The sequence below is a fragment of the Poeciliopsis prolifica genome, unplaced genomic scaffold (genome assembly GCF_027474105.1).
Source record: "Poeciliopsis prolifica strain line A6 unplaced genomic scaffold, Auburn_PproV2 SCAFFOLD041, whole genome shotgun sequence".
Classification (NCBI taxonomy): domain Eukaryota; kingdom Metazoa; phylum Chordata; class Actinopteri; order Cyprinodontiformes; family Poeciliidae; genus Poeciliopsis; species Poeciliopsis prolifica.
Window position 1 is genome coordinate 3,481,681 of NW_026562416.1, and position 11,290 is coordinate 3,492,970.

An 11,290-nucleotide genomic window follows, 5' to 3' on the forward strand; every position below is an offset into this window, starting at 1 on the left:
TTTTCTCTACAGGTTTTGTTCTTCGAGTTTCTTGTTTCTGTGGGGTTAGCAGTGCTTACCATTGTAGCAATGCCACACTTGGACATTGTAACCAATGTGGCCATCCTGAACAGTGTAGCTGTCCTCTCTGGATTCCTTCAAGCAGTCGCTCAGTGCCCTGTCAAAAGGATGAACATCTTCCTGCTGCCTTCCATCATTGGGTTCCTGCTTATTGTTTTTGGTTACTGCCTTTTCCTGGTCCTGTACATTTTGAAAGACCCTGCAGATGTGAAGACAGCCATCTGGGTGGGTCTTGCTGTTGGTGGGTCAATATTGGTATCTTTCAACTGGTGGGAGAATTACTTCAGGGTGGTCTGTGTGAAAAGCAAATCCAACATCCTGAAAAACCTGTTTGAAGACCTGAACAAGAGTCAGAACATGCTGCACATCATGTCCAGCTTACTGAGGATCGTGGTCACTGCCTGTGTGCTTGGTGCCTATGTCCCTCTGGCCCAGATGGACTGGGACATTGTGACCTCCATTCAAGCAGGGAAACAAGAATAATAGCCATCATCATTGGGGTCCAGCTGATCTCCTCTGCACTTTGCCATTGGTTTGCATTGGCAGCCTGTAAGATGCATGCTGTACGCCGATGCTTCATCGTTCCTTTGTACCTGGCTTCACTGGCTGTGATACCATTGTTTATTGCTCCTGTCATTATTTATTACAAAAACTACAACTCAAACATCACCTTCATAAATTACTGCACTGAAGTTGTGAATGTAAGAAATCAAAGTCTGAATGGGAGCCTGTTCCCACATCTTATTCTGGATGTCACACAAACTCTCTGCAGCGCGAACATGTCCATGACACATCATTTTGGCCTATTGACAGGTAAGAGTTTTTTTGCCTATTTACTGCAAGTAAATTGTTTAATTAATTTTTTATTTATTTGATTTAGTTACATCAGTAAACTGATCCAAGATACATAATATCTGCATTGAGGCAGAATATGCAGTTTCCAGAATCAAATTCCTTTACACACCTTTGCGTGTATGTTTTGTGCTGTATGAAATTCAGTCTTGGTATTTGGCACTATTATACACTTGGTCTGGTTTCTCAGCTTTTCTAGAGGTTAATAGTTGTCTCATGCTCCAATCAGGTGCAGGAGTATCATGGTGGATTGGTCTTGTGTTGGCCACTATCCATATTTGGTACCTGAACACCTGCCGTATCCAGAAGACTCAAGACCTGTTTGTGAGGAGGCTCTATGAGGGAGCTCTTATTGAGCAATCCTTACTACTCAACACACGCTTCCACATACAGAGTAAAAACAGAAGGAAACGGTGAGTTTTGAGTTTTTTGTTTGCTTTTATTTCTTTGAATTGCCTACTTAGCATTAGTTTTAGATTTTTGCAAATGGTACAAAGTCCTTGTGAAATTAAAGGTACTTGGACAGAAGATAGTTTCAAACATGCAAATGTTATATCAAGTTTTAGACAAGACACCAGCCCTGCCATGGTTTATCTCTGTGCAACAATGTGGCATGAGACCTACGAGGAGATGATGAATATCATGATCTCAGTTTTCAGGTGAGTTGCATGTTTTCAACTTTGCTTTTCAGTCTTTTGGATACATCTCTCTTTCAACACAAATGAATCAAATAAGTATATCATTATGACTCTAGAACTTGATTGTATGCTCAGAGGAAACTCAGCTTTTTGATTCAGATGTTTCAGTCAAGGGATTCAGCAAAAGCCACCACAGGAGTTACAGATCCTTATCGGACTAATTCAAGCAACATTATGGGAAGTAATTCCAGCAGCTTTCATCCAGGATTTCTCTGTCAATAGTGATCCATTTCTCCCAACTTTGCCTGAGATTTATATATGTGTATGTATATATGTATATATATTAGATATATGAACAGTAGGGGTCAGACTAAGAGTGAGTCAAAATTGTAATGAGGAAAAATTGTTGATGTCATGTGAGCTGATTTCCATTGTTTGTCTTTTTTAAATCTGTAGGACATGACTAACTAATATTAAATATTTGTGAAAGTCTCTAAATGATTGATTAATTTCAAGGAAACTAAGTTTCAACATTAGTAATTTGTTTTACCAGAAGGATATTCTCTTAATATCCTCCTTCTTACTTTTATAATAATGGACTTTTTTACATGCTCTCCTTTGTGTTTTATCAATAAAGACTGGACCAATACAAACCAAAAAGTTTGACACAGCCGCAGTTTGATGATTTCACCTTTGAAGCCCATATCTACTTTGATGATGCCTTCACAAATGTTACAGGAAGTCAACACCGTCATCTGAACACATATGCAAAGGACCTTGTGAAAATTATTGCAGATGTTTATGGGTAAGAACCAAGTTGAAATATATGAACACGTTGCATTTCTCAGGTGTCAAAACTGGATTTATGACCAGAGGCACATTTTCAATATGAACAATTTCAATTTTGATGTAATTCATTCTTTGTCACCAGCATCTTCAAGAACCTTGATAAAACATTCTTTGAGGTACAGCAGCAAATTCCTGATCAGGCAATCATAAAGACACCTTATGGAGCTCGTCTTGTTGTTGAAATGCCTCATGGGAATAACATTGTAGTTCACTTCAAAGACAAAGAGAAAATTCGGAACAAGAAGAGATGGTCTCAGGTAGAGAATATCTTATTGATGACATCAATGTCTCAAGTTGGAAACACTTGCATTGCTAATCGATATTTAATAATTTACAGGTAATGTATCTTTACTATCTACTCGGTTGGAAACTGATGACCAAGTATTACAGACACTGGCAGGAGGGACAACATGAAAAGCAGCTTCGGAGAAAGATCCAGGTGAGATAACGCATCTTTTCTGAAAATATTTGACTTTCTCAAACATTAATGCAAACTGCAAATACTGACCATCACAAATTGAATTGAGACAGTGTACTTTTGCTTCTTTCAGAAAGAGAAGCACAACACGTATCTCTTGGCTTTGGATGGGGACACAGACTTCCAACCAGCGGCTGTGATGCTGCTTATTGATCGTTTGAAAATGTATCCTCGTGTTGGTGCAGCATGTGGCAGAATTCACCCCACTGGATCAGGTTGTCACAAATAAAAATATACCATTTTTCATTTGTGCCACTGCGGACAGAGCCACAAGTAAAGTATTGAACACCTCTGCATTTGTCCCGCAGGTCCTGCTGTTTGGTTCCAGAAGTTTGAGTACGCTGTCAGTCACTGGCTGCAGAAGACAGCTGAGCATGTCTTTGGCTCCGTTCTCTGCAGCCCCGGCTGCTTCAGTCTGTTCAGAGCAGAGGCGTTAATGGATGACAATGTGATGAAGAAATATTCAACCAACTCCACAGAGCCCAGCCACTACATCCAATACGACCAAGGTAATAGGTGCTGTATGAAAATCCATTTTCAATCTTCTGAAGTTAATAATTAAATGTTGGTTTAGATAGACCTCCATTGCATAATGATAAAATTCATCAAAGTATGTTCATTCTTCCTGATAGTTTTGGATTTATGTAAGATACCTTTCAGTGGGACGTTGTCCCATATTGGTTTTCTTTTAATTGCAGGTGAGGACCGCTGGCTGTGCACTCTGCTACTGAAACAAGGCTGGAGAGTTGAATACAATGCAGCATCTGATGCCTACACCAATGCACCAGAAAACTTCAAGGAGCTTTATAACCAGGTGAGCACAAGAGGGAAAGAAAAATATTTTTACTAAATTTGTAACAACAAAATAATAAAGCCTGATCACCCAAAGTGCTACCACCACCCTCATAGATTAATCATCTCTCTAAATTGTTTTTTTTTTCTTTTCTTTTTTGCTATTGATGCCATCTGAATATTTATTTTGAATTCAGATTATTGCAGGCTCTCTTCTGCCTTGCAAATGACTTTGTCTCCTAGTTTAGGGGAGTGTTTATGAGAGGTCTGACAGATCTCCAAAAGGTTTGAGTTCTGGTTATTGTTATTCTTCAGCGCAAACGATGGGGCCCTTCCACAATGGCAAACGTTGTGGATCTGCTGGGCTCAACCAACATTGTCTCCAAAAGGAACTTATCCATGTCCAAACTGTTCATGTTCTACCAGCTGTTCGGCATCATTTCTGCCATTCTTGCTCCGTCAACCATCTGCCTCATGGTTGCAGGTCAGTATCTTTGTCTGTATGTTTGAAAGTTAAAATGACAAAAATAAATGCAAATGAGATGTACAAAGGTGAAAGGAAAATGTTCCATCCTGTTTTCTCCTCCAGCTAGTTTGTCCTTCATCTTGGAAATGCCTCCTGCTGTGGCTCTGGTCATAGCTGTGATACCTCCTGCCATTTACTTGGGTCTTTGCTTTAAACTCAAGCCAGACACTCAGATCTCTCTTGCAGGGATTCTTAGTGTTGCATATGCGTTTCTCATGGTGGTGGTGGCAATATCCATTATTGGTAAATATAAATGGCATTTCTAACTCCCGTAATGTATTTAAATCATGTTGCTATTTTTTAAATATGTGTTATCTTTTGCACCAGCCTCAATAATTAAGGAACAGACCATTCTGACACCCAGCAGCATTTTCATTGTGGCCATGTCCATCATTTACATTGTGACTGCACTGATGCATCCCCAAGAACTTCCTTTAGTGTTTTATGGCTTTCTCTACATCATCTGCATCCCAAGTGCCTACCTCCTGCTCACCATCTACTCCATGGTCAACATGAACAGTGTCTCATGGGGAACCAGAGAAACAAAACCGACTCCAGGGGCAGCCCCTGGAGTCTCCACCCTGCGAGCAAAAACAAAAAAAGGTAGAAGAGAAAAAAGTAATGCTACAAAATACCGTTTTTTTCCCAGCAAAACTAATTTTTTTCCCCCTTTGCAGCTAAGGGCATCTTCCAGAAACTCTGCTCATGGATGAAATGCTGTAAAAAATCCCTTCCGATATCAGAAGATACCCAGCCTCTGATAAATGCCCAGCCTCAGGAGAATCTGGTGCCTGAGTCGATGCCTGATCCTCAAACCCAAGACACTGATGCTAACGACGTCTCCGAAAAGGAACAAATGTAGGTTCTAAACACAGATTTAAACAGCTACAAAGTTTTCATCATATAATAAATAGATATTATTACTATTTTCTGGATTTGTTTTAGGCAAGTGAAGACTGGTTTTGACTGTCCGGCTAAATGTGAGTCCAGAGGAATTTGTGTATTTTATCCCAGAACTTGCCAAGTTTTGAAATGTTCTTTTGTGTTCTGTTCTTCAGGTTGGATAAATGAACTGGAACGTTTGTCCAATGACATACAGCTGCAGGAACATTTTCTGGACAAGGTGCAAATGTTTTGTTTTTGTTTTTTTTATCTTAAATAGAGCTGTCACTATCTGAAGACCTGATTTTACAAATCACACAGTGGCCAAATTTGCTGCAGCTCTCCTAACGACTGCACATTTCGAATTTCTGTATTTGGCATCTTTTTGCTCTTTCTCCAAAATAGTGAGTGAAGTTGGCCCCAACACCTTCTTCACATAAAATTAATTTGGTGTCAGTTGTTTGTACTGATTTGTGCAGCTAAAAGTCTTTGTTTGTGCTGTTAACAGAGGTCATGAAAGGTCAACCAGCCACTTCTCCCACCCCAACATTTACAAAATTGAGCAAATTTTATGCATATTTACTATGGAAAACTGGTTAACTGATCTGAAGAAATCTGATGCCCAAGAGAGATCGTGTAGAAGTGGATGGTCAAAGATTATTTCCTTTTTATGATCTTGTCTTTTGAAATGGTTCAGAAGTGTGTTGGGGTTTCAGTATCAGTGATAGTGCCATCAAAGTGGGGCAGTAGGATTTTTTCCCCTATAAAATATATGTGTTACAATTACTAACATGTTGTTATTTATGAATGTCAATATACTTTGACTTCCTCTCATTTTATCTAGCCATTGTTTTTTATTTGTTTTTTGGATCATTGCAGGATGAGGAAAACTTCTGGAATGAGCTCATCAAGAAATACCTCGAACCTGTGAAAATTGACAAGGAAAAGCAAGAAAAGACCAAAAATGACTTACAAGAGCTGAGAAACAAGGTAAACACGAATAAATGAAATGATGCTGCAGTAAACTTCACTTTGTTTTAGTCTAACTTTGGATATCTCACCCAACATAGGTCAACTTTTCCTTCTTCTTCTTGAACGCCATGTGGCTGATGACAGCGTTCATCTTCCAGGTCTTTGATGTCTTCTCCCTCAAGATCAAGATTGTTGACTTCAACCTGCAGGAAACCGGGAGGACGAGCCAAATCGAACCCATGAACCTCATGTTCATTCTGGGATTTGCCATTTCAGTTTTGCTTCAGTTTGTTGGCATGCTGCACCACAGGTGAACCCTCATATTAAATCTCATCTTCTCCACAATGTTTTTAATGCTTTGGGTTGAAAATGTGACATCTTTGTTTCTGTTGTTTTAGAGTCTCCACCCTCATTCACTACATAGCGTTTCTGGAAACAGAGCCCAAACAGCACAAATCTGCAGAGAATGAGGTACCGACTATTTCTGTTAATACTAAAGTATTCTTAATTACTGTTTTTATTTCTCATATGGAATATCACCAGTTTTGACACAACAACTATGGTTTCTTTTAATAGTATTGACACTTTTACTAATAATGATTATTAGTTGCTTCTGTTGAGACTTACTTTAAAAATGCTGCAAAGATTAATAAAGGTATAGACATAAATTTGATATCATATTTAGCATTTAAGCATTATTAAAATCATATTGTTCTGACTGCATTTTTATCAAGAAATGACTTATTAATTTCTCTGCAGGTGGACTCTGTTGCAGATTCAAACGATGAGTCGGCCTACAATACAGACCAGGAAAACCAGTCATCACAAGACTGGGAATCTGAATTCTACAACTCAAACCTGAACATTCAAATTATCCAAGAGGACTTTGTTTAAAGTAGCACAATTTATTGAACCAAAAAAACTTCAGACATTTTTTAAGCTTTCGCTATGTGGTAAACGTTTACAAATATAATGAATGTACTTACTTAACCTTAATAAATTCTGCTATATGTGGTTTATATTTGACATGTCATGAGTAAAAACAAAAAGATCTCAGTTTCTGCCCATTGAAGAAATTCTACATTACATCCATCTCCCTGCAGAGGATTCATGCACGATTGTCAGGTTTCTTTGACAATAGTCAAACAAAGAGATACGGCAATACGTTTTCACAGTTTCTAATTATGAGAATGTCATGGTGAGATCGAATTTGCTGATGTGAATAAATCTGCTGGACAAGGTAGTTTAGTTTTCATTGACAAATATGAATTCCTACTTGCACATGTAAGAAGGAAAGTAAAATTTCTCATGAGTAAACTGATTTGATCTGTCTTGTCTGTGGCTGCATGAACATGCACATGACTTTATTCCAAGAAAGATTTGCATCATGAGACGATTTGGAATAAAATCACTGAAATAATGTAAATTCAACCCAGTGCGATTTCAACATCTCTGCCGATAACAGACCCGTCTGCTGCCAACTCTTTCACAGTCTTATGCTGGCACAGTTTGTATCAGCAAACACAATCTTCATGAGAATCCAGAGCTTTATCTTTCATAACAGAGGTTAGATTTCACAACAGTTCTTTAGTGTATATTATGGACCTCCACCTCCAGTCTTTGGTAACTACTGTGCTACAACTTTTAGGTGCATTCCTTCTCCGACATGAAGGAACGCACCTAAACTAAAAACTAATAACTGAATGACCTCGTCAGGAATCATTCCTCGCTGCTGAGGCCCGGAAACATTGCAATGGTCCAGTTAGGATGAAATGAAGGCATGGATGATCTTTTCAAAATCACCAAAAGATTTACTTAACCTTTGCAATGATTTTTATCTGAAAAGAATTGGCTATGTGGACAGTATTAAAAAAAATGAAATAAAATAAATAAAATAATGTTTATAGTAAAATTGGCAGAAATAGACTATTCAAGTAGATAATGTAGATACAAATTACAGACACTAACAACAAAACAAAACTGTAAGCTACATATGCTACTGTTTCACAATACATCAGCATTCTGCTGCAGCATAACATGATCAGAAGTCATTCTGTGTGGTGATTGTATGAAGCCAAATCTTAGAAAGACACAAAAATAGCAGTTCACTTTCCATACAAGTTCATTTTGTCTGTTCCTCTTGACCTTTGTCAAAACATACTGAATCATAAATATTACTGGACTTCCTTGAAAACTTTCACTTCCCTCTGCTTTTTCATCCTTTCATCAACAGACACTTCGACTTTCTCACTTCATTGTAAATCACGAGCACAAACATAAAAAAAACAGGAAGTACTTGTTTTGGTAAAAAAGTAAGATGCTGAGCAGAGCATTTAGTTGAATTGAATATGCTTTACAACTCCATTTGAAACAAAGGTTTAACATCTGGAATGATGTGCAGCATTTCCACGAAGTCAAAGCCAAGATACCAACAAGAAACACTTTGACTTGTGTTCTTTCTTCAAACACAAAGTTTTATTTTGATGCACTGCTTTTTCTGCGATCTGATTGGTTCACCTGTTCTTCGCTATCATCAGTCAGAGCTTTCTTACAAATTCCTGTAAGACTCCATCTCAGCTCTGGCTTCACCTCCAGCCCCATGCAGAAGTACAGCAGCGGGTTCACGCAGCTGTTAAAGTAGGCAAAGCCGTTGGCCAAAGGCTGCCAGACTTTCAGCACTGCATTCTTTTTATCCACCATCTTCACAAGGAGCAAACAGTGGTAAGGACCCCAGCACAAGAAGAATGCAATGACCAGAGATGCCAGTATACGCAGGGAGCGTGTCTTTCCTACAAGGCGAGTGCGTCGGATGCCAATGGCAGTCATAATGTAACAGATCAGAATGATCAAGAAAGGAAAAACAAAACCACACAGGAACCTGTTTAAATACAGAGCAAATTTGGTGGTGTTGTCTCCCTCTTTTACATCCAAAGAACATTTGCTCAAGTTGTTCTCTCCCAGGTGGATTTGGCGGTAGAACAAGAAGGGACTACTGAAGAGGGTGGCTGTGATCCAGACACAAACTGCCACCACTCTGGCAGCAAACAGGGTTCGCCGTCGCTTTGTAAAGAAGGGCCTCCACACACCGATCATCCTGTCCAAACTGATCACAGCCAACAGGAAGACGGAGCAGAACATGTTGGCGTATTTAAAGAAGCCGTGAAACCTGCAGAGAAATTCTCCAAAGGGCCAGTGGTCAAAGAAGAGCTTCTTGATCAGGGAGAAAACTCGTGTGATGCAGAAGATGAGGTCGGCTATCGCCAGGTTCACCAGCCACACATTGGTAACTTTTTGCTGCATGTTAAAACAAGAGAGACATAAAAGGGAGAGAACAAAAGACAAGAAAAAAAAAACATTAAAAGTGAACCAGAACAGTAAACAAGTTAAACATTAGGCACCATTTTCAGAAAAATGAAATCTCTGTATTTGTCTTGTCGTACAATCCAAAAAGAGACAAAGAAAAAACTAATGACACTTTTTCAACAGTGTTCATTTATCAATTGAAGAAGTCTTGGTCCATCGCCCATGTTCTATAAATGATATTCCACAGTTCCACAAATTTAAATGCATGTTGATGTATTTTACCTTGAGCTTGAATCCTGCAACCCAGATCACCACAGAGTTTCCTGTGATCCCAAACACGACGGTCAGTGTAAGGAGGACGGTGTTTAAGTTGTCCATGACGGCTTCAGGAGCCACATTGTTGTGATTATCCTTACTGCTGGGAGGCAGTGAGTTGTTGGCAAACATTATGCTGCTGGGAAAAACACAACATATTCAAATATTTTATCATTTCTATATGAAAAGAGAATATATATAATTTTGAATCTTTGTCTTAAAAGCTTTTAAAAGTTTTTCTTGATGTGCACAAGCTACTTTCCATCCATTTGTGTTAAGGTGAGGTCAATCACAGGGCAACATGGAGACACACAGAACACAATGTGTTATTATGCAAAAAACAGAAACGTTTTTCAAAGCTGTATTTCAGAAAGCAAGTACTACACAAAATTTATGAACCGGTAGCTGTTCACATGTGAAAACTTCATAATTCCATGTTGGGTCATAGTCAAAATGAATCATTGTGTTTGTTTATGTTTTTCTTAGAACAGTTTATTTTTCCAGGAAATTCAGGGGGGAGTTCCAGATGAGCAAATAATCAGTCAGTTGTTATTTCTGACAAGAAAAGGCAACAAGATTCTACGCAAGTTCAAAACTTATAAAATGGGATTCCAGGTTGTTACTACAGAACCTACTGAAAAATCATCAAAAGGAAAGGAGACACCTTTTTGTTCTTGTTTTTACCTTCCTGTGGGAGTGAGAGTCACACACAGCCTCACTCACTCCTGATCTTAGAAGTATGAAACCTTAGCGGTTAAGTGTCATGTTTTCATAAGATCCTGCATCAACATTGTTTACATGGCACATAATTCATGTGTTTCATTTTAATGTTGTTTACATTGTTCAGCCATCAAGCCTAATTTCATACAATTCCCCCAAATTAAATGCACACATAAAAACAAGCATTAAAAAACAGCGACTCCAACAAAGATCAATATCTATATTTCCATAGATAGATCAAATTTTTTTATGTAAATGTTGATATTTTGATCTTAAGTGTGAAACTGATAAATACAGTACATAAATCTCTGTATATGGAGACTCTACTTTGAGAGCATAGACAATCATCACGCTTCATGTTTCCCAACAAAAAGCAAAAATTAGTTTAAGTTTAGAATGAAGTTAACTGTACCTGTGAACCTCTCTTGTAGAAGAATGTCTAGTCTTAAGCCGAAGCAATGCACCTGTGAAATGAACTGCAGCTGAATCTTCTGGTGACTCTGACTCATTCTGGGTGAATTTTCCTCTCTGTGACGTCGAATTTTAATGGGCCTTTTCTTGTAGTGACTTGCCTGAAGGAAGGTTCTTACATGTCCCGATGGTTCTTCAGAGCTATTGGCCGACACACAAATTAAAGATGCCATAGAGTCATTTTTCCAATGAATAAGGAAAGATTCAAGTAATTTATGAGTTTCATTCAAATGTTTGGTACCAAATCTCTAATGTCTAAAATAAGCATTTTCTCATCAGTTGGAAGCCACCAAATATAATTCACTGCAGTATATATAGTAAATTAAACCTTCCAAACTTTTTCTCCATTTGCCAATTTTAACTAAAATAATACCAAAACTATATTTAATTCAAAATGAAAAAAACAGCTACTTTTAGCTACTTTTTTGGAAA

General features: G+C 38.2%; 2 protein-coding genes across 3 annotated transcripts; one reads left to right on the plus strand and one right to left on the minus strand.

Annotated features, from left to right (window-relative positions):
* The first annotated feature begins 839 nt into the window (after positions 1–839).
* On the plus strand, positions 840–6,943 carry LOC129375679 (chitin synthase chs-2-like). The gene is made up of 18 exons (XM_055054915.1): positions 840–873; positions 1,142–1,325; positions 2,188–2,355; positions 2,482–2,656; positions 2,737–2,838; positions 2,951–3,092; positions 3,186–3,386; positions 3,576–3,691; positions 3,985–4,153; positions 4,259–4,438; positions 4,523–4,798; positions 4,873–5,053; positions 5,141–5,175; positions 5,254–5,318; positions 5,957–6,067; positions 6,148–6,359; positions 6,448–6,520; positions 6,809–6,943. Exons 1-18 carry the CDS (start codon positions 840–842, stop codon positions 6,941–6,943), a joined length of 2,559 nt encoding a protein of 852 aa, XP_054910890.1.
* LOC129375922 (C3a anaphylatoxin chemotactic receptor-like) lies at positions 6,903–10,874 on the minus strand. 2 transcript variants are annotated; one of them, XM_055055297.1, is made up of 3 exons: positions 10,800–10,874; positions 9,635–9,803; positions 6,903–9,343 (listed from the first exon to the last, which is right to left on the minus strand). In XM_055055297.1, the coding sequence occupies exons 2-3, from the start codon at positions 9,797–9,799 to the stop codon at positions 8,525–8,527; spliced, it is 984 nt and encodes a 327-aa protein (XP_054911272.1). In that variant the 5' UTR covers positions 9,800–9,803; positions 10,800–10,874; the 3' UTR covers positions 6,903–8,524. The 2 variants fall into 2 exon arrangements, with proteins under 2 accessions (XP_054911272.1, XP_054911271.1); XM_055055296.1 differs by having other exon boundaries at positions 9,635–9,806; positions 10,800–10,864.
* Positions 10,875–11,290: the final 416 nt, after the last annotated feature.